This window comes from Cherax quadricarinatus, chromosome 13, assembly GCF_038502225.1.
Source record: "Cherax quadricarinatus isolate ZL_2023a chromosome 13, ASM3850222v1, whole genome shotgun sequence".
NCBI lineage: Eukaryota > Metazoa > Arthropoda > Malacostraca > Decapoda > Parastacidae > Cherax > Cherax quadricarinatus.
The window spans coordinates 2,595,273-2,619,605 of NC_091304.1; the positions used below are offsets into that span (position 1 = coordinate 2,595,273).

Below are 24,333 nucleotides of genomic sequence, written 5' to 3' on the forward strand. Positions count from 1 at the left end.
ATCCAGCACTTGTTAGTGAACCTCCTTGTTCTGATTTCCTGGAGTTCTAACGGTTTCCACTGTAAATTCTTCTTTAAATCTCGTGTTGAGCTCCTCACATACCTCTTGGTCGTTTCTTTTGAACTCCCCATTATCCTTTCATTGACTGTTGTTTTCCTACTGATGTGGCTGTGCAACAGCTTCGGGTCAGACTTGACTTTCGATGCTATGTCATTTTCATATTGTCGCTGAGCCTCCCTTCTTATCTGTGCATATTCGTTTCTGGCTCTTCAGCTAATCTCTTTATTTTCCTGAGTTCTCTGTCTTCTTTACCTTTACCATTCTCTAGTGCACCTAGTTTTTGCCTCCCTACACCTTTGGGTGAACCAAGGACTCGTTCTGTTCTTCCCATTATTTCTGTTTCCCTTGGGAACAAACCTCTCCTCTGCCTCCTTGCATTTTGTTGCCACATAGTCCATCATTCCTTGTACTGGTTTTCCTGCCAGTTTCCTCTCCCACTGAATGTCTTGAAGGAAGTTCCTCATGCCTGAGTAGTTCCCCCTTTTGTAGTTTGGTTTTTCCCATCCTATTCCTGCTACTCTCTCCACTTGAAGCTCAACTATGTAGTCAAAGCACAGAACCACATGATCACTAGCTCCTAGGGGCCTTTCATACATGATATCCTCGATGTCCAAACTACTCAAGGTGAATACAAGGTCCAATCTTGCTGGATCATCCTCTCCTCTCTCTCTGGTAGTGTCTCTTAACATGTTGATGCATGAGGTTTTCCAGTACCACATCCATCATCTTGGCTCTCCATGTTTTGGGACCCCCATGGGGCTCCAGGTTTTCCCAGTCTCCTTGTGATTGAAATCACCCATAACTAGTAACTTTGCTCCACCCCTTTGTGCTCTTCTGGCCACCTCGGCTAGTGTGTCGACCATTGCTCTGTTGCTCTCATCATATTCTTTTCTTGGCCTCCTGCAGTTCTGTGGTGGGTTGTACATTACTGCAATTATCACCTTATGTCCCTCAGACTGGATTGTTCCTACTAATTAGTCCCTTTTGCCCATGCCATCCATTCCTTCCATTTTCTCAAAACCCCACTGGTTTTTAATGAGCTTGCAACTCCTCTCCCTGTCTTTCCTGAGGATTTGATATCCGGGTGGAAAGATCGCATCTGTTATTATTCTGGTGAGTTTTGTTTCTTTGAGTGCTATTATGTCTGGTGATATCTCCTTGATTCTTTCATGCCACTCCTCACACTTATTTGTTATTCCATCTGCATTTGTATACCACACCTTCAACTTCTTTTCTAAGACTGTGGTCTGGAGGGGGCATGTTGGGGTTGGGGAAGTGGGAGACCTGATAAGGAACTATGGGTGGTTGCTGTTGGGGTGGAGTTTGTAATGCAGTGGGTGGGGACATTGGATATGGCATGGGTATTTTGGTTTAGAATGTTTGGTTGCACTGGGGTTGACCTGGTTGGGAGGGTTCTATAGGAAGTTGTGAGGGAGGCTGTATTTGATCTTCCTGGGTCTGGGATCTCCTGTCTGTCTCCATCCCCTCTCTTTCCTCCTTTCGCCTTTGTACCATCTCTTTCAGTTTCTGCCTTTCTTCTTGTGTTCTGTCGGGGTCGAGATACACCTTCCTGTATGCTGGCATGTCCCTTAATCTTGCTTTCTCCTGCAGGATCCTGGTCCGAGTCGATTCTGCCTTGAAAGTCACTTTCACTGGCTGGATTCTTCTTCTTGCAAACCCCCCTATTCTCTGAAAATTTTTCCAGCTGGGTCATGTCATCTCCTATTGCTTTTATGATACTTTCAATTGTTTTTTTACCCTTGTTTTCTTGCTTCATTTGTTTCCCCTTCAACTTCCTGGAGCCCATACACAAAGACTGACCTCTCCCTTTCATTCTCCCACTGCGTATCCTTGTGTATCCACTCGTTTAATTTAATTTCCTCCATTGCAGCTTTCCTTTCTTCAGTTTCACTATCTATTGTACTTGGGCTCAGTGGCCTGTTATTTTCCCTTCTTGGTTTTCCCTGGGCTCTGCTGTGGTCTGTTAGGACCTCCACATATAGGTTAGCTCTTTCATTTACTACAGTCCCCTCTGATAGAGCTTCTACATGCAGTTTTGCTCCTTCTTTCCCTACAGTCCCTTTATTTGTGACTGAGGTAGCAGTCTCTGATGTCATTCCCAAAATGTTCTTTAGTTCTTTAGGCTGTTTCAGATTTTTCAGTTCCTCTTTTAATCTCTGTATCCTAGCCTCTGCTGCTGTGACTTGCATCTCCCACTTCTTGCTTTCCATATCTATCCTCTCTTCCAGTCTCATGCTAAGTTCTTCTAGTTTCTTTTCCCATTCATGTTCCCTTATTGTGAGCTCTGCTGTGTGTGTGTGTGTGTGTGTGTGTGTGTGTGTGTGTGTGTGTGTGTATGTGTGTGTGTGTAGTGCTCGTGTCAGACAGATATGAAAACCATATGCAAAATTTAGTTGATTTATACACAAGAGAATACACATAATGCACTAATTAAGTATCAGTATTATTGACTCTCAGGGGAGACTCCTTGATGCCAGTGAGGGGCTCTTGGTCCAAGGCACTGAACCTGACCACCCCTTTTCTTTACCGCCCATTCCCCGCTCTCTCTATGATTCCTTTGACAATAGTGCTTTCCCAGTCCATGCATCTGACCATTACTCTGAGGCTGTACACAAAAAATATTATAACATTCTGCTCATCTTTGACCAAGTCTTCAACTGCTGCGTCTGTCCTTATTATATATATATATATATGTATATATATATATATATAAATATATATTATACATATATATATATATATAAATATATGTATATACAGGAGGGCCCCGCTTTACGGCGTTCCGCTTTACGGCGTTCCGCTAATACGGACATTTCAAATTATGACCAAAACTCACTATACGGCTCCCCCCACCTGACTTTCTAATACGGTCACCGTGCCCCACCCTGTTTGTTTACATTCTCCATGAGCTCAGTAAGCACTAAGTCTCTCCATTTTGTCTGGAAACTCCAAAATTTCAAATGTTTTTAAAAGTTATTTCATATTTTATATATACTCTGATAATTATACTTATGTATACCTGTACCTAAATAAACTTACATACATCGAGTCATTTAAATGTCGTATATTACGTTAATATACACATTTTCATTAATCCATCCATGATATTTTTTTCAAAATTATATAATAAACACGATGCATAACATATAAATAAGATAAATACACCCCACAGTAGAATAAATAAACAAATGTGAGATGTGAGCAGACGACTTGCACAAGTGGTGATAATAACAATACTGAGTCTCATTAAATGTCGTATATTACGGTAATATACACATTTTCATTAATCCATCCATGATATTTTTTTCAAAATTATATAATAAACACGATGCATAACATATAAATAAGATAAATACACCCCACAGTAGAATAAATAAACAAATGTGAGATGTCGTAGCAGACGACTTGCACAAGTGGTGATAATAACAATACCGAGTCTCATTAAATGTCGTATATTACGGTAATATACACATTTTCATTAATCCATCCATGATATTTTTTTCAAAATTATATAATAAACACGATACATAACATAAAAAGATGATAAATACACCCCACAATAGAATAAATAAACATAAATATAAGATGTGGGAGCCACATAACTTGTACAAGTGACGGCAAGAATAACATTTTCTCTAATCTAACATAAGAGTAAATGTGTTACTGGGGGTAACTGTAGAAAATTATTCCTTTCGTATGTATGTAAGTAAGTTTATTCAGGTATACACAAATACAGTTACATAGATTATCATACATAACAACATACGTGTAGAGAACCTAGGATAACCCAAAAAAGTCAGTGTGACTTATTTCCATTGCCTTCACTCAGAGCTTCATTTCTTCTCAAAATGATGTTACATGAGAATGGGAGTGTTCTTCTTTATTAATTCTACCGTATCAATGTAGAGACAACCTGTACACAATGTAACTTGTACACAAACCAGACGTGTACATTTCGTTTGTTTACAAAACTTACCTTCCCCTGGTTTGTTTACATAACTGCGCCTGCCCCCTCTCATGTACTCATTCTTTCTCTCTCTCATTTATTCGTTTTATCTCATTTACTTACTCCTGACCCTACATTAAGACTACAAATATTTTAAGGTAAGTAATGAGTGAACTGTATATACATTTTATCGCTCTGGGATGCTTAAATATCATAGAATAGTATGTGTGGGTGGGGTGGCCTGGTGAGGCTATTACAATACATACCACACTTGATTTCTTACAATAAATACTACTTGTCTCACCCTAGATTAAGACTATAAATATTTTAAGGTAAGTAATGAGTGCACTATGTGTGTATTGTACCTTTTTATTGTTTTTTGATGCCTGGTTCTATTGCTAACTTAATATATGTTAGTGTAAACTTGTTATCTAGTGTTTGTATGCATTTATAAGTGGAAAAAAAGGGTGTTCCACTTTACGGCGATTTCCGCTTTACGGCGGTAGCCTGGAACCTAACCCGCCGTATAAGTGGGGCCCTACTGTATATATATATATATATATATACAGTGGACCCTCGACCAGCGATGGCATCGATTAACGATAAATCTGACTAGCGATACATTTTATCGCAAAAATTTTGCCTCGATTAGCGCTAAATAACTCGACCAACACTATTCGTTCCATCTGAGATGCGTCCACTTCTGGCCAGTGTTTACAAGCCAGCCAGCCACCGCGGTCGCTTCCAAGCATACAATCGGAACATTTCATATTATCACAGCCTTTTTAGTGATTGCACCTGCAAAATAAGTCACCATGGGCCCCAAGAAAGCTTCTAGTGCCAACCCTACAGCAAAAAGGGTGAGAATTACTATGGATATCAAGAAAGAGATCATTGCTAAGTATGAAAGTGGAGTGCGTGTCTCCAAGCTGGCAAGGCTGTACACAAAACCCCAATCAACCATCGCTACTATTGTGGCCAAGAAAACGGCAATCAAGGAAGCTGTTCTTGCCAAAGGTGCTACTATGTTTTCGAAACTGAGATCGCAAGTGATAGAAGAGGTTGAGAGACTGTTATTGGTATGGATAAACGAAAAACAGATAGCAGGAGATAGCATCTCTCAAGCGATCATATGTAAAAAGGCTAGGAAGTTGCATGACGATTTAATTAGAAAAATGTCAGTAACTAGTGGTGATGTGAGTGAATTTAAGGCCAGCAAAGGTTGGTTTGAGAGATTTAAGAATCGTAGTGGCATACATAGTGTGATAAGGCATGGTGAGGCTGCCAGTTTGGACCAAAAAGCAGCTGAAAAATATGTGCAGGAATTCAAGGAGTACATAGACAGTGCAGGACTGAAACCTGAACAAGCGTTTAATGGTGACACTGACAATGTTGTGAAACACTTTAGGAATGTCATAAAGGAACGGGAGGTACAGGCCTCTATGGGCAGATATGTTGTGCAACAGAGGTCCAGTGACTCTCAAGCTGGTCCTAGTGGCATTAAAAGAAGGGAAGTAACCCCGAAAAAGGACTTGCCACCTCAAGTCCTAATGGAAGGGGATTCCCCTTCTAAACACTAAGACCATCAACACACTCCCCTCTTCCCATCCCATCAATCATCACCAGATCTTCAATAAAGGTAAGTGTCATGTAACTGTGCATGTCTTCTTCAGTTTGTGTGTATTAAAATTAATATTTCATGTGTTAATTTTTTTTTCAATACTTTTAGGTGTCTTGCACGGATTAATTTGATTTCCATTATTTCTTATGGGGAAAATTAACTTGACTAACGATTATTTTGACTGACGATGAGCTCTCAGGAACGGATTAATAGCGTTAGTCGAGGGTCCACTGTATATATATATATATATATATATATATATATATATATATATATATATATATATATATATATATATATATATATATATATATACAGTAGGGCCCTGCTTTACAGCGTTTCACTCTACGGCGTTCCGCTAATACGGTCATTTCAAATTATGACCAAAACTCGCTATACGGCTCCCCCCACCTGACTTTCTAATACGGTCACCGCGCCCCACCCTGTTTGTTTACATTCTTCGTGAGCTCAGTAAGCACTAAGTCTCTCCATTTTGTCTGGAAACTCCAAAATTTCAAATGTTTTTAAAAGTTATTTCATATTTTATATATACTCTGATAATTATACTTATGTATACCTGTACTTAAATAAACTTATACTGTGCTGGCATGCAGGTACACATTAAAATCAGTAAGAGTGTCTTATGTCTCCAGACGTCATATTAGTAATGATTATAATAATCATCCAGTCTCATTTAAATGTCGTATATTACGTTAAATACACATTTTCATTAATCCATCTATGATATTTTTTCAAAATTATATAATAAACACGATACATAACATAAAAAGATGATAAATACACCCCACAATAGAATAAATAAACATAAATATGAGATGTGGTAGCAGACGACTTGCACAAGTGACGCCATATTAGAAATGATAATAATAATAATAATAATAATCACCGAGTCTCATTAAATGTTGTATATTATGTTAATATACACATTTTCATTAATCCATCCATTATATTTTTTTTCAAAATTATATAATAAACACGATACATAACATAAAAAGATGATAAATACACCCCACAATAGAATAAATAAACATAAATATAAGATGTGGGAGCCAGATAACTTGTACAAGTGACGCCAAGAATAACATTTTCTCTAATCTAACATAAGAGAAAAAGTGTTACTGGAGGTAACTGTAGAAAATTATTCCTTTCGTATGTATGTAAGTTTATTCAGGTATACACAAATACAGTTACATAGATTATCATACATAACAACATATCTGTAGAGAACCTAGGATAACCCAAAAAAGTCAGAGTGACTTATTTCCATTGCCTTCACTCAGAGCATCATTTCTTCTCAAAATGATGTTACATGAGAATGGGAGTGTTCTTCTTTATTTATTCTATCGTATCAATGTAGAGACAACCTGTACACAATGTAACTTGTACACAAACCAGACGTGTACACTTTGTTTACAAAACTTACCTTCGCCTGGTTTGTTTACATAACTCTGCGCCTGTACTCTCTCATGCACTCATTCTTTCTCTCTCTCATTTATTCGTTTTATCTCATTTACTTACTCCTGACCCTACATTAAGACTACAAATATTTTAAGGTAAGTAATGAGTGAACTGTATATACATTTTATCGCTCTGGGATGCTTAAATATCATAGAATTGTATGTGTGGGTGGGGTGGCCTGGTAAGGTAGCCTGGCTATTACCATACATACCACACTTGATTTACAATAAATACTACTTGTCTCACCCTAGATTAAGACTATAAATATTTTAAGGTAATGAGTGCACTATGTGTGTATTGTACTTTTTTATTGTTTTTTGATGCCTGGTTCTATTGCTAACTTAATATATGTTAGTGTAAACTTGTTATCTAGTGTTTGTATGCATTTGTAAGTGGAAAAAAAGGGTGTTCCACTTTACGGCGGTTTCAGCTTTACGGCGGTAGCCTGGAACCTAACCAGCCATATAAGTGGGGCCCTCCTGTATGTCGTGCCGAATATGTAAAACTGGTCAATTAGCTAGTACTCATTTAAAATTAAGTCCTTTCTGAAAATTTCTCTTATATGCTTAAAGATATATTTTTTTCATTAATGTTAATGTAAAAAATTTTAATTTTGCACCAAAAGAATCTTAGAAAACTTACCTAACCTTATTATAACAAAAGCAATTTATTTTAGCCTAACCCAACTAAATATATTTTAAATACGTTTACAATAATTTAGTACTAAACAAACACAATCAAATATATTTTTTTTCGTTAGGTTCAGAATGATTTTGGTGAAATTATTGCATACACAAATTTTCACTTGTCCTGTATGGCAAGATGAGTGTTGCTATTTAAGCCAAGATCGCAAGTTCTGCCTATTCGGCACGACATATATATATATATATATATATATATATATATATATATATATATATATATATAGATATAAATAAATATATATACATATATACACCTACCATCCGACTTACGACCTGCTCGACTTACGACCACTGGACTTATGACCGTGTTTTTTATGCCAAATTTCTGGGAAATAAACAACTATCTGTGTTGTACACAGTGTTTATCCTAAACCTAACAGTATAAAATACAGTACTAACAGCATAAAAAGTAAAGTAAAACATGAAATACCAAAATAAAACAATAAAATAAAGTCATTACAAAAATGTTTTGTTGATATTCAGTAGTAAAGTTTGACTTACGACCATTTCGACTTACAACTGGTTTCTCGGAACCGAACTTGGTCGTAAGTCGGATGGTAGGTGTATATATATGAGATAAATTCTTCCTGATACCCTCAGCGACTCAGCGGGAATAGAAGACCCTAGCTATGCCAATGCTGTCACTGAATGGGAGACTCTTGCTGCTCCAGCACCAAACCCTAGTGCAGCACTGGCTCACAGTCAAGCTGGAATGGCCCAGTCACTGAAAAGGTGCTTGCCAACATGCTTAGGGTTGCAACATCAGATAAGGAGATTGTCAGTCTCCAGGCTGTGAGTGCACCTCACTCCGGGGACTTCCTCCAAACAGTTCCCATATTGGCAATGGGAACATGACTTGACCCTAAGACCCTCCATATTGCAGTGGCTCTGCGCCTTGCTGCCCCAATTCACACAGAATATACGTGTATTTGCGGCAAAGCGCAAGCAGACCAATACGGTCTACATGGTCTTAACTGTTCCAAAATCAAGGGCTGGCATGCAAGACACAATGAGGTCTACGACATCATTAAGAGAACCCTTGCTACAGCTGGATGCCCATCCGAGAGGGAGCCCCAATCACTAACAGCCAACAATACCCACAACTCAGCAAAGCCCCCTGACGGGATCACCATCTATCTTTGGAAGAATGGCAAGCTCTTAGCATGGGACTATACCTGTGTGTCCACACTGGCTGGCACCTATATCCATCACAGTGTGGGGCAACACGGAGGAGCTGCTGACCAAAGGGAGGAGTACAAGATCAGCAAGTACAGGGAAATAAGCCAACAGTATCAATTTGTCCCAGTGGGATCAGAGACCTTGGGATCATGGGGAAAAAATGCAACATGTTTCCTTAAAGAATTGGGTTCCAGACTCATTGACACCACCAGGGACCCAAGGGCAGCCGCTTTCATGTTCCAGCGCCTCGGCGTAGCCATCCAGAGGGGAAATGCTTGCTGCATACTTGGCTCGCATCCAGCCTCAGAGGAACTGAAGGAAATTCATGATCTTTGATACATTGTGCCATTGTATTCATGTTTGTTTTTTCTGTAAATGTATTCTGTTTATTAATAAATGTTCACATAGAATATAAAATATATAGGGGGTGGTAGGAGAAGAAAATATTCAAACAGCTCCAGGGAGAACCTTGAATTTTCCCTGAGGTACATTTATTGTCTTCTCTGAGGATGAGGGTCCCCATTCCAGCTACAGAGATGGTACTTCCCTATATATATATATATATATATATATATATATATATATATATATATATATATATATATATATATATATATATATATATATATACACGTATATATATATATATATATATATATATATATATATATATATATATATATATATATATATATATATATATATATATATATATATATATCAAACAGCTTCAGGAAGAAATCCAAATATTCTTCCTTGAAGCCTTTTTATCCACTTCTCCGAGGCTATGGGTCCCACAATTTACACCAGAGGTGGACCCCATCCTATATTGTGTTATGTGTGACATTTATGTTATCTGATAAAGTGACCTCGCTTTAAGAAGCTGTTTGTTATCATATATATATATATATATATATATATATATATATATATATATATATACAGTGGACCCCCGGTTAACGATATTTTTTCACTCCAGAAGTATGTTCAGGTGCCAGTACTGACCGAATTTGTTCCCATAAGAAATATTGTGAAGTAGATTAGTCCATTTCAGACCCCCAAATATACACATACAAACGCACTTACATAAATACACTTACATAATTGGTCACATTCGGAGGTAATCGTTATGCGGGGGTCCACTGTATATATATATATATATACAGTGGACCCCCGGTTAACGAACTTTTTTCATTCCAGTAGTATGTTCAGGTGCCAGTACTGACCGAATTTTTTCCCATAAGGAATATTGTGAAGTAGATTAGTCCATTTCAGACCCCCAAACATACACGTACAAACGCACTTACATAAATACACTTACATAATTGGTCGCATTCGGAGGTGATCGTTAAGCGGGGGTCCACTGTATATATATATATTATATATATATATATATATATATATATATATATATATATTTATATATATATATTTATATATATATATATATATATATATATATATATAGCTGTTGGTTATCATGTCAAGACAGAAATCTCTCGATAGTTTGGGTCTGATCATCGGTTTGAGGATGGCTGATTAGTTATTAGGTGTGAAGGCGGATAATTGATGGGTTAGGAATGAAGATAGTTGATGGTTGTGAAGGTGGATAGTTGATTTGTAGGAATGTAGACAGTTGATGGGTAGGAATGAAGACAGTTGATGGGTGGGAATGAAGATAGTTGATGGGTGGGAATGAAGATAGTTGATGGGTGGGAATGAAGAGAGTTGATGGGTGGGAATGAAGATAGTTGATGTGTGGGAAAGAAGATAGTTGATGGGTAGGGATGAATATAGTTGATGGGTTGGAATGAAGATAGTTGATGGGTGGGAATGAAGATAGTTGATGGGTAGGGATGAAGATAGTTGATGGGTTGGAATGAAGATAGTTGATGGGTGGGAATGAAGATAGTTGATGGGTAGGAAAGAAGATAGTTGATGGGTAGGGATGAATATAGTTGATGGGTTGGAATGAAGATAGTTGATGGGTGGGAATGAAGATAGTTGATGGGTGGGAATGAAGATAGTTGATGGGTGGGAATGTAGATAGTTGATGGGTGGGAAAGAAGATAGTTGATGGGTGGGAATGAAGATAGTTGATGGGTAGGGATGAAGATAGTTGATGGGTTGGAATGAAGATAGTTGATGGGTGGGAATGAAGATAGTTGATGGGTAGGAATGAAGATAGTTGATGGGTTGGAATGAAGATAGTTGATGGGTGGGAATGAAGATAGTTGATGGGTGGGAATGAAGATAGTTGATGGGTAGGGATGAATATAGTTGATGGGTTGGAATGAAGATAGTTGATGGGTTGGAATGAAGACAGTTGATGGGTAGGAATGAAGACAGTTGATGGGTAGGAATGAAGACAGTTGATGGGTAGGAATGAAGATAGTTGATGGGTGGGAATGAAGATAGTTGATGGGTGGGAATGAAGAGAGTTGATGGGTGGGAATGAAGATAGTTGATGGGTGGGAATGAAGATAGTTGATGGGTGGGAATGAAGATAGTTGATGGGTAGTGATGAAGATAGTTGATGGGTTGGAATGAAGATAGTTGATGGGTGGGAATGAAGATAGTTGATGGGTGGGAATGAAGATAGTTGATGGGTGGGAATGAAGATAGTTGATGGGTGGAAATGAAGATAGTTGATGGGTGGGAATGAAGATAGTTGATGGGTAGGGATGAAGATAGTTGATGGGTAGGGATGAAGATAGTTGATGGGTGGGAATGAAGATAGTTGATGGGTGGGAATGAAGATAGTTGATGGGTGGGAATGAAGATAGTTGATGGTTGGGAATGAAGATAGTTGATGGGTGGGAATGAAGATAGTTGATGGGTGGGAATGAAGATAGTTGATGGGTAGGGATGAATATAGTTGATGGGTTGGAATGAAGATAGTTGATGGGTTGGAATGAAGACAGTTGATGGGTAGGAATGAAGACAGTTGATGGGTAGGAATGAAGACAGTTGATGGGTAGACTTTCAGTGAATAGAAACATAAACAATAAACAATAACAAATAATAGACATCCTTTTTTTCTGTGCCTGGTGTAGCGAAGTTTAGAATTCTGGTTACTTGATGCTACAGCAATAAGTTGAGAATATTTAAAGAGTGTTTTTAAATACAGTAATGTGGTGTATTTCAAGTGTTTCTCTTTCTGTTCTCGATGTTTTTGCTCATTTTTTGTTCTTGTTCTCATGCTGTTTTTTTCCCCTAACCTTATTACAGTCATTTCCCAGACATTTCCCTGTGAATAGAATAATAATAATAATAATAATTATTCTCTGTGCAGAAGTGGAGAAGAATCCTTCCTCCATAAGTCATTCGTGTTGTAAGAAGCGATTAAAATGCCAGTAACCCCTTCTCCTATATAAATTATTAAATATAAAAAGAACAAAAAAACTTATGTTTCTTTTTTTTCAGGCTGCCCTGCCTTGGTGGGAGATGGCTGGTATGTTAAAAAAAAATATACATGTACATGTATTTCATCAGTGATCTTTGCCTTTCAGTTGCTGCTGGACTGTCATTAACACTGCTTGGTGTTATATCACCATCACACACCACTGTATCATGTGATGACCCCCGCATCAGGAGGGCTTTCCACTATGATACTATCTCCATCACCATACTCATCTGTATTACACTCTTCTTGCCCTTCTTTGTGGTCAGTAATAATCTTTAAAATTTCCCATTTTTTTTAAGAAATATTTAAATGAAGTTTCTTGCATTTTAGTGAGCTATAAGTATCTACAGTACATTCTATGCAGTGGTATATTGAATATAGACAGAACATTTTAAGTACTTAAGAGAAATCTTGCCTTTTTGCTTTAAAACAATTTAGATAATTTTTGGGCATGTGCTGTAGATCAGTTGGACGAAAAGCATCTCATTCCCTCGCCTTGGCTATCCTCCCAATTTCATAAATGCTGCGTACTCTCATGCTAAACAGACTTTCTTTTCTCCAAAATTCACTTCTGTGAAAACTCTTGTTCTTTTACCTCTCCTACATTTCCAACCTTCAAAATTTTAGCCCTACCCTATGCCCTTTGGATATCAAACTTGCGTTTCATCAAAATAATATGATTTATAGTAATCTAGTTCATACTTCCAGTGTCTAGTATATTTCCTGTTCCTCCTATCCTCTCCAATTCTTTGTTGAAACTGGTCTCTCTCTTCCTGACAGACTTATGGAGTACAAAAGAAGTTTTGTCTTGTCACCACCAACAATGATCTTTCCTCTCATGTTGGTGATCACAGCCATTTTATTGACTGGTTCTCTGGTGCAGGTTACCTATTTTGGCAATTTTGTCTGGACTAAAAGAGGTGCCAGATGCTCTGCTGACAGTAAATTAGTGTTGTACCTGCATTTCTATTGTACTACTACTGCAACCACTGCTCTTATTACTAGTGTTTACTACTAATACTACTACTACTACTATTACTACTGCTGCTACTAATTCTGCTACTTCCATGGCTACCATCCTCTCTGTCCCCCTTCTCCAACCTGTCTTCTGGCCTCTACTTTTTTTTCTCTAAGTTATGACTTAAGATAAGATAAGATTTCGTTCGGATTTTTAACCCTGGAGGGTTAGCCACCCAGGATAACCCAAGAAAGTCAGTGCGTCATCGAGGACTGTCTAACTTATTTCCATTGGGGTCCTTAATCTTGTCCCCCAGGATGCGACCCACACCAGTCGACTAACACCCAGGTACCTATTTGCTGCTAGGTGAACAGGACAACAGGTGTAAGGAAACGTGTTGAAATGTTTCCACCCACCGGGAATCGAACCCGGGCCCTCCGTGTGTGAAGCGGGAGCTTTAGCCACCAGGCCACCGGTGACAGTGATTCAGAACAAACTGAAATGTCATCATAAATGTTTTCTCTTAAGTGCAGGTTATTTGTAAATTTGTATTGCTTTAATGACATTCATAAAACATTAAGACTGGAGAGTGCTAACTATACGTACATGTACATAATCATGGAAATAAGCAAAGGACCCCAATGGAAATAAGTCACTCTGTCTGACTTTTTTGGGTTATCCTAGGTTCCCTACACATATGCTGCTATGTATGATAATTCTATGTAACTGTATTTGTGTATACCTGAATAAACTTACTTACTTACTTACTTATATAGGAGGACCCTGCCTATTCTGCACCCTCTTTTCAGTGTTCCACATTTTTGTTGCTTTCAACTGAGCCATTGTTCAATAAGTTCAGTCATTTCACTGCTTTTCCACCGTTTTCACACAACAGTTGTGTAAGTGTTTTAAGATAAGTATTGTATGCCTCGCTGTATTGACATATGCAATAATGAATAACTGCTTTTTTCCACCCACTTGCGATTTTCATTTATCGCACAGGGTCAGGAATCTAAGAGCTGTACAAACGGGGCCCTCCTGTATTGCAAAGTTACAGCATTTATGTGCTAGGCACATGTATGAGTTTGTGTGATGCAAGTTTAAGTTATGAAACCTGTCTACAGAAATACTCTTACTATAGATTGGTTGGTGTGTATTTTTTACCTTTTCAGATGGTAATTGTAGAGTGGATTGTCCCCCCATCCCAGCCAGCCATGGGGGCATCACCATTCCAGTCAGGGCTTCGTCGCAGCTGGGGGTATATCACTGACCTCTTCGTGGGAGGCCTGTTCATGTTTTTCATCAATGATTTGACAAAGACAGTTGTGGGCGAGGCCAGACCACACTTCTGGGACACGTGTAAACCAAATATCACATCAGAGCAGTGTAAACTGCAGTACGGGTATGTCTTTTTATCATAAGCAAACTTTGTAACATGCTCAGTTTTGATGCATTTCAAAATGTGCATTGATAATAATTAAACAGGGTATACTGTTCATTAATACTGTACACATTCTTATTTATGTCTAATCATTATTTTGGTAAACTGGAAGTACAGAGGAACCTCAGTACTCGAACAGCTCCCTACTCGAACAAAGCTCAGCACTCGACCAAACAAACATGACCTGCCAGAGCTTCGCTGTAAACTATTTCATGTTTCTATGCATTTTTTGGTGTTTTTTATATTATATGTATGTATAAATAAGTAACCAAGGGGCCTATGAAGATTAGTGATAACAGCCAACCAAAAAGAAAATTGATTGGGAAGAATCTGTTTGATACTCCAATGGATCGGCACTAGAACAGCCTTCTGGAATGAATTAAGTACAAGTACCGAGGTTCCACTATACTGTACTGTATGTGGTACATACAGTCCCTTGTACAGTACATTCCGTGTATATTTTAATACCATAACAGTTTTTGTATGTCAAGCAATGTGAAAAAAAAAATATTTTTTTATCAGTGATTAAAATAAGCTTTTACCAGACTTATTCTTCCCTATGAATGTTATAATAATTTTCCCTTGCCATTTTTTCAATTTTACTTGATCTTATTCTCAGATTTTCATTTTGCAGTATTTTATTTCAAGTTTTCATTCTATTTTCTTTCTTATTTTATTTCTTCTTATTTTGCTTTATTTTAATCAATTCTGATTTATCAGCATATGAGGGAAAAGAGTTTTCTCTTATGTTGAAAATGGTATAAAATACTGACAAGGTGAAGAGTAAGACATCTGTGCAACAGTTGGGTATCTTTACTGATGAAACGTTTTGCCCGTAGCTTGATTGCTAGCACACTCAGCTCACACACTGAGGTCCGGAGTTTGAATCTCCTCTGGTACGGCTGGAAAACATTAGAGACGTGTTTCCATTAGACACCTGCTTTCCCTGTTCGCCCATCAGTAAAGTGGGTACATGGGAGTCAGTCGACTGGTGTTTACCTGGTGAGGGTTTCGGGGGTCAATGCCCCCACGGCTCGGTCTGAGACCAGGTGTGGGTCGCATCCTGGGACAAAACTGACCTAATTTGCTTGAAATGCTCTGCATAACAAGGGGCTTTCTACATAGTAGTACAGTGGACCCGGGGGTAACGGCGGCATCGGCTAACGCTAAAATCGGATAGCAGCACGCTTTTGCATCAAAATATTGGCTCGGCTAGCACCCAAGAACTCGGTTAAGGGCATTCGTCCCGAACATGTCTGTGCGGCCTGAGCCCATGTACAGGTAGTGTGCCATTGTTTACAAGCCAGAGAGGACGATTCCTCGCGTACATGCGATATATTTTTTATTATTCCCTTGTTTTAGTGCTTGTAACTGCTAAATAAGCCATCAAGGACCCAAAGAAAGCTTCTAGTGCCAGCCCTGTGGTAAAGAAGGAAAGAAGCACAATAGAATTCAAGAAAAAACTCATAGCAAAGTACCAAAGTGGAGGAGGAAGAGAGAGGGGTGAATGTGCCTTCTGCAGTGATTCAGTGATTCTACGATATGTATGATACTAAAGCAGCAGGTATCGATAAAGGCTATAGTGCCAGCCAGCGATAAAGTGTAGAATTAACAGTATAGCAAGTAAGTTAAGTGAGTAAGCGATAGGAAAACGACACGAAAGTAACTCTCCAATGTTGTTGGATGTGCATTGGGCCGCTGAACATACGCCGGCCTGCTACGTATCTTCTACCACCCTAAACCTCTGCCAGCGTCTCCTCCATCAAACTAACTAATTAAACTAACATCTTCTCCAAGGTAAGTGTAAATATAAAAGTGTAAGTATAAAAGTAAATACAGTGGAACCCCGGTTTACGATATTATTTCATTCCAGAAGTATGTTTAGGTGCCAGTACTGAACGAATTTGTTCCCATAAGGAATATTGTGAATTAGATTAGTCCATTTCAGACCCCCAAACATACACGTACAAAGGCACTTACATAAATACACTTACGTAATTGGTCACATTGGGAGGTGATCGTAAAGCGGGGGTCCACTGTGTAAGTATAAATATAAAAGGACCCCAATGGAAATACATAAGTCACTCTGACTTTTTTGGGTTATCCTAGGTACTTTACACACGTGCTGCTATGTATGATGATCTATGTACGTAACTGTATTTGTGTATACCTGTATACCTGAGTAAACTTACTTATTTATAAATTAAAATGTAAATATTTCTTATTTCTCCTCCAGCATTCTCCAGGAGGCAGCTGAAGGCAGTGGAGATATCAAGTCTGAGGGCAATGTGTGGTGTGAATATAATGCAGAGAATTCGTAGTTTGGAAATTAGGTGTGGGATTACCAAAACTATTATCCAGAGGGCTGAAGAGGGGTTGTTGAGGTGGTTCGGACATGTAGAGAGAATGGAACAAATCAGAATGACTTCCCTCCTGTAGTGGAGGGAAGGCAGGGTAGGGGTTAGCCTAGGAAGGATGGGGGGGAGGGGGTAAAGGAGGTTTTGTGTGTGAGGGGCTTGGACTTCCAGAAAGCATGCCTGAGCATATTTGATAGGAGTGAATGGAGATAAATGGTTTTTAATATACGTACTTGACGTGCTGTTGGAGTGTGAGCAAAGTAACATTTATGAAGGGATTCAGGGAAACCGGCAGGTCGGACTTGAGTCCTGGAGATGGGAAGTACAGTGTCTACACTCTGAAGGAGGGATGTTAATGTTGCAGTCTTGTAACTGTAGTGTAAAGCACCCCTCTGGCAAGACAGTGATGGAGTGAATGATGAAAGTTTTTCTTTTTTGGGCCACCCTGTCTTGGTGGGAATTGGCCGGTGTGTTAATAACATAAAAAAAATTCTTATTTATAAATTAAAATGTAAATATTTCTTATTTATAAATTACATACATTATTTAAGTGTGATAGTGTTGGTGGGTTCTACTGGTGCCTCCACCACCACCACTATGTATGGCTTCTCTCAGTGGCCCCTATAAACCAAACAACAACACTTCCATCACTTTACTCCTCTCATACATTATGATATATTTATTCATTTTAGGGTATATATCGTGTTTCTATGTTATTAATACTACATGTATTGTTTATTATGTCATATTAGATGAATTGTGATAGATAAATAAGCTGTAGAGATGATATCGTCATATTGAAGCATAATAAACTCGTCTCCCTCTTGCCTCCTACCTGTCTGCCATACACCAACAAGAGTCAATAAAGGTAAGTGTGATGCTAAATGTTCATCTATCCATTTTATTAGTGCTTTATATTTATTTGTCATTTTTTTTCTGTGTGTACGTATATCTATATTTAATCTTTAAAAAAAAATATTTTTTGTTAATACTTTTGGGTATCTGAAACGGATTAATTGGATTTCCATTATTTCTTATGGGGAAAATTAATTCGGTTAAAGGCAAGCTCTCTGGAACGGATTAATGCCTTTACCCAAGGGTCCACTGTATGTCATTGATGTCAGTTAGGCCTGTATACCTTGTACATGTACTTGTAGTAAATGTATTATTATTATTATTATTATTATTATTATTATTATTATTATTATAATTATTATTATTATTATACAGTAGGCTTCTGTCAGATATGTACTTAGGAAGCAGGTGTAGTAGGGAAATAAAGATTAAGTAATCAGTCTATCAACCTTGGAGATTGACCTCCTTAAATAGTTTTTCTCCAAGGTTGATGGACTGATTACATTGTCTTTATTTCACTACTACACCTGCTTCCTCTGCATTTGACTGAAGAAACATGCTGTGCAGGGGAAGCTTTTAATCAATAAAGATACCCAACTGTGCACATGTGTCTTAGTCTTTGAAGTTTTCTTCAAATGTAATAAAAAATTATATAGGACACTCTTGACCCTCAGATATGTCACTGTGACGTGGCACAATTGCACGAACCCGTATGGGCTCTCGCACCCAAGACTCGTGGACTCAATGAAGTCATTCCCATCTGGCCATGCCTCTCTTTCCGTCTTCTCATCTATTTTTATGATCGTAAGTTGCTCTTGGTGTGTGCACAAATGCAGTGTTATCCATAAAGTACAGAAATTTGATTTTTTGGCTGGCTTTCCTATAATCTTAACTAAATGAAATTAAAGATCACAAGCTCACATATAAATTGACATTGTATGCTAAACTCAGGGTCAAATTTTTAGTGCTTAGTCTACTGAACCGAAGTTGTCTATTGTTTCCAAGTCAATTAGTTCAGCAGGTTTTGATTCATATTTCTGAACTCCATTGTATAGAGGGTCGTCATATTGAGGGATTATTTGTAGAAAAAATTATTTTGAAAGTTATTGGCTAGGCTTATGAAAAGCACAGATGGCAGGAGCTCATGAGCAATCAAACAAATATTAAACTTTTTTTCTTAATGTAATATTGTAAATGGGGAGAACCCAAATATCCAGGCTCCCAATTGCAGGGCTTACCAAGGGTCCCAAAAAATTCCTCAGAACTGCGAGGATTCCAGATATGAGAGTCTGTATGCACAATTCTAGGACACTAGCATCTTTGAGATGCAATTTTGAGGGATTTTACTGGATCTTTGCATTTTGAATCTCAGTTTTACTTGAATAGGACTGATGGTTTCATCTTATAATACTTCTGTTCATTTTTAATCACAAAATTGTCTAACATCACTGGTACAGTAGTATAATCTTACAATAGATAAGGGAACCTCTTATCTTTTTACATAAGCTCTAATTTTTCTTTTTACATATACGTAGTATGTCATGCTGTTTCATAACAGTTTATATCTCTAGAATTTATGACTATTGCATCTTTTAACACTATGTATAATTTATGCCATAGGTATTTTTGAGTGTATCTCTATCTTGTATATTACAAATTAACCAATTTTTTTTTCCATTTTGTTATTATTACTCATAAATCAAAATTTTGGTTAACTGGCTGCTTTCTGCTGCCTGTGACGTATGCTAATTTTTTTTGTGGCAAAATAGACCTTCATTACAGTGTAAATGGTTCAGTAAAAGGCTTGTGCACCATAGACTAGAAATGTACAGTACTTCACTGTATGCATTTTCTTGAATCATAATTAGGACTTGGTATGAATATGTTTTCAAAACTTCAATTTATTTTGAGAATCATGCTTTTATTTAAATTATGCTCTTAAAAATAATTATCCATAATCAAGAATTCTGAACCTTTTTAAAGGGACAATGAAAACCAGATTGATAACTGTGTCCTATAAAAATACAAAAACCTAAAAAGAACTGTGCTGTAGAATAAGCACTACACAGTATTTGTTTTATAAAATTGTTTGTGCACTCAGAATATATTTTGTCCTGTTGAAGGTGTACATTAAGCAACGTCTATGGAATACATGGTCTGTCCTGGGGGCTCCATCACTGCAAATGATATGGGCTGTATGGACGATAATATGCTGTCAGTCACGCATATGGGACAACAGACATCACTGGTGGGATGTCCTAGGAGGCGGTCTCCTTGGAACCTTTGGAGCCTTGGTCACGGTATGTGAATTGATTGTGTGTATTTTTCAGGCATAAATCCTGTATATCACACATATTCTAGTACAGTTGAGGTTCTAATTCCAATTTCTTTTTTAAAACAAGTTACAAAGTTGACAGCGAGATGAATGATGAATTTGAGGTATTTGTATTTACTGTATGTGGATATAGCAGTACATATGTCACCAACAATAATGGTGGGTTCTGACCAGTGGTGGATCTACATTTTGGGGGCCCTGAAGCTTGAACTGTGATTGGGTCACCTTCACGACCAGCAGTGGCTAGCCTACATGATACGTTAATAACCTTTTAATTTTTATTTTAACTGAGCACAAGATGGAAGGTTCATATAATTAAACTTATCAACAGGAGCATGCAAGTTAAATACATTGAGGGCAGTATTTCCTGCATGACTCCTAACACTGTGGTATTGAGTTTTTGGGAAGCAAAAGACAACACTACTTGAGTACTGAGGAAAACAGTTAAGAATCAGGAGTGTTTGAGTAGGAAGAAATGAAAGGAATTGCAGTGAAATTTAGATTTAATGGACTAATAGGGAGAAAAGGGTGTCTGGCAGTGCTAAATGTTTATTAACCCGTAAATGGTCCAAGCAGATCTATGTTCACATGTGTAGTGCTACAAAAGTAGATCTACGCTTTTTTTTACATATTTTCAAATATAACAAAAAAAAGTAGATCAGTTTTTTTACACATTTTCAAATGTAAAAAAACAAAAAGATCTACTTTTTTACATACTTTCAAATGTTGAAAAAACGTATATATACGTTTGGACCGTTTACGGGTTAAATCAAAATGATGAGATTGTTTTCCCATGATCGTAACAGTACTGGACAATTCTATAAACAATGAACTTTGCCCATTAAATCTGAAAAAAAATAATTATCCAGTGAACCATAGCAGTAATGGACAATTCTTTAAAGAACCGACTGTGTTCATTAAAGCCATAATCAATTTACCCAGTGGACCTTAACAGTAATGGACAATTTGAGGTCTGTTAAATCGAGGTTTCACTGTGAGTTGTCTAGGAGACCAAGAGTTATACGTACAGTAGACCATCATTTAGCACGAGTTTATTTGGTATGATTCAGGTATAGCACGATTGAAGAACTGTGGCACAATATTATTTAACACTTCGTAAAATTAATTTAACATGGTTCAGTTTGTGAGAGGGGAAAAAATTTTGAGCCCGCAGTCGCCCGCGGGATTGGCTGTGGGCTACACCATTGAGTCAATGGGGGAGGCCTACCGCCAACCCCGCCACCCTCAGCCATCCACATCCACCTTCACCACCCTCCCAGCCTTCAGTTTGGTTCATACACGTGTAGGACGATCTTCTGGGAGCTCGCTGTGTTTGTTTAGATACTTATTTTATTTGCCATATCTTAAATCTGCCAAGCAATCATGGCACCTAGTAGGCATGTGAGTGTTGCTGAAAGTAGCAAGAAAAGGTTGAAGCGTGTAAGTCTAGGAATTACAAAGAAATTCAAGATATTAGATAAGCTTAAGAGTGGCTCACATGTGGTGGATATAGTGAGGGCCTATGGACTTAATGAAGCATCAGTTCATACAGTTAGAAAAAACGAGGTGAATATACGAGCTTGTGTAACGAATAACCCAAGATGTCATCTCATAAAAACAATGACAAGTAGATAACAGCAAGTGTATAAAACAGAAAACTTGTTGCTTGAGCGGATCGAACAAAAGACAAAGAAAGGTACACTACTTAATTTCAACCTAATTAGGGAAAAGGCCTTATAGTTGTTTAAAGAAGGGTGTGATAAGGAAGGAAGGCCTGAAAATGAGTGTATGTTTAGCACAGGTTGGTTCCAAAACTTTAAGTTGCATAATAAGTTACATAATACAGTGGACCCCCGGTTAACGATTTTAATCCGTGCAAGAGGGCTCATCGTTATGCGAAATAATCGTTATGCGAATGAATTTTCCCCATAAGAAATAATGGAAATAAAATTAATCCGTGCAAGACGCCCAAAAGTATGAAAAAAATTTTTTTTTACCACATGAAATGTTAATTTTAATACACACAAACTGAAAAAGGCATGCACAATTACATGACACTTACTTTTATTGAAGATCTGGTGATGATTGATGGGATGGGAGGAGGGGAGAGCATTATCTTCTTACTGTTTAGAAGGGGAATCCCCTTCCATTACGACTTGAGGTAGCAAGTCCTTTTCCGGGGTTACTTCCCTTCTTCTTTTAATGCCACTAGGACCAGCTTGAGAGTCACTGGACCTCTGTCGCACAACAAATCTGTCCATAGAGCTCTGTACCTCCCGTTCCTTTACGATTTGTCTAAAATGGGCCACAACATTGTCATTGAAATAGTCACCAGCACGGCTTGCAACAGCTGTGTCAGGGTGATTTTCGTCTATAAAGGTTTGCAGTTCAACCCACTGTGCACACATTTCCTTAATCTTTGAAGTAGGCACAATGGATTCCACAACTGGCATAGGCTTCTCAGGGTTAGCCCCAAACCCTTCAAAATCTTTCTTAATTTCCATACTAATTCTCACCCTTTTTACCACAGGGTTGGCACTAGAAGCTTTCTTGGGGCCCATGGTCACTTATTTTCCAGAAACAGCACCGAAAATACTGTAATAATACGAAATATTCCGAGTGTATGCTTGGATGTTACCGCGGAGGCTGGCTGGTAAACAATGGGACGGAGCGGCACATGTGAGGCTGGCTGAGGGCACATTGGACGCGTCTCGGACGAAAATCGGTATGCGGGTTTTTAATCGGTATGCGCGGCAAAAATTTTGCGATTAAAGTAAGCGGTATGCGGAAAAATCGCTATGTGATGCCATCGTTATGCGGGGGTCCACTGTATTAAGTTTTCTGGTGAAAGTGCTTCAGCTGATTATACAGCAGCAAGTAATTTCCCTGTTGAATTGCAGGAAATTATTTCTGAGGGTGGCTATGAGCCACATCAAGTGTTTAATGCTGATAAGACAAGTGTTTTTTGGAAGAAAATGCCAACACGAACTTATATCAGTCAGCAAGAGAAAAGTACACCAGGCTTCAAGGCAGGAAAGGATTGCTTCACCATGCTCCTTTGCAGTAATGCATCAGGTGATTTCAAGTGTAAGCCCATGGTTATTTACCACTCTAAGAATCCTTGTGCTTTGAAAGGTGTAGATAAAAACACCTTAACAGTAATTTGAAGGTCAAACCAGTAATCATGGATGACAGAGGAAATATTTATTGACTGGTTTAACCCTTTCAGGATCCCCAGGCCCTCTCCCAGACTTGTTCTCAGGGTCACCCAAATTTCAAAAAAAAAAAAAATTATTTTTCTTGTGAAAAGATAGAGAATCTTTTCCCGGTCATAATGACACCAAAAGTATGAAATTTGATGGAAAACTTACGGAATTATGCTTTCGCGAAGTTAGCGGTCTCGACGATATTTGCGCATCGGTGATTTTGCCCACTTTGAGCCCTATTTTCGGCCAATTCCAGTGTACTAGTCGACAAAAATCATAACTATTTTGCTAGAACTCCAATTTTTCTATCGAATGAGTACAAGAAACCACCCATTTACTGATTTCAACTATTCAATACAGTGGTCAGAATTTAGCAATTTTGCCAATTTCACACAAATTTCAAAAGATGCCAATTTCCAAATAGGGTCCAGAATAAACAAGAAAGACATTCCTGGCACTAAAATAACATTTCCTCTGTTCATTAGTCACGTCCCCACGCCCCTCTTACATTCTTTTGCTTTCCACTTTAAATTTTTATTCTCACAAAATAATAGAAGGTTTACTGTTATGCAGACTACTGCATTAGTGTAGAAATGGTATAAATAATATCAGCGCACTTATTATTATTTTTTTTTTTTTATTATCACACCGGCCGATTCCCACCAAGGCAGGGTGGCCCGAAAAAGAAAAACTTTCACCATCATTCACTCCATCATTCACTCCATCAGCGCACTTGTGAAAGAATATTAGACTCACCAGTTGACG

General features: G+C 38.0%; 1 protein-coding gene across 2 annotated transcripts in view; it reads left to right on the forward strand.

The window, feature by feature from the left end:
* LOC138852623 (phospholipid phosphatase 1-like) overlaps positions 1 to 24,333 on the forward strand; it is an 83,329-nt gene that overhangs the window by 51,371 nt on the left and 7,625 nt on the right. For both annotated transcript variants that reach the window (XM_070084388.1, XM_070084387.1), the window contains exons 2-5: positions 12,523 to 12,677; positions 14,547 to 14,776; positions 18,702 to 18,831; positions 20,151 to 20,327. In XM_070084388.1, the coding sequence (XP_069940489.1) occupies positions 12,523 to 12,677; positions 14,547 to 14,776; positions 18,702 to 18,831; positions 20,151 to 20,327 (692 nt within the window). The remainder of the gene's footprint in view (positions 1 to 12,522; positions 12,678 to 14,546; positions 14,777 to 18,701; positions 18,832 to 20,150; positions 20,328 to 24,333) is intronic.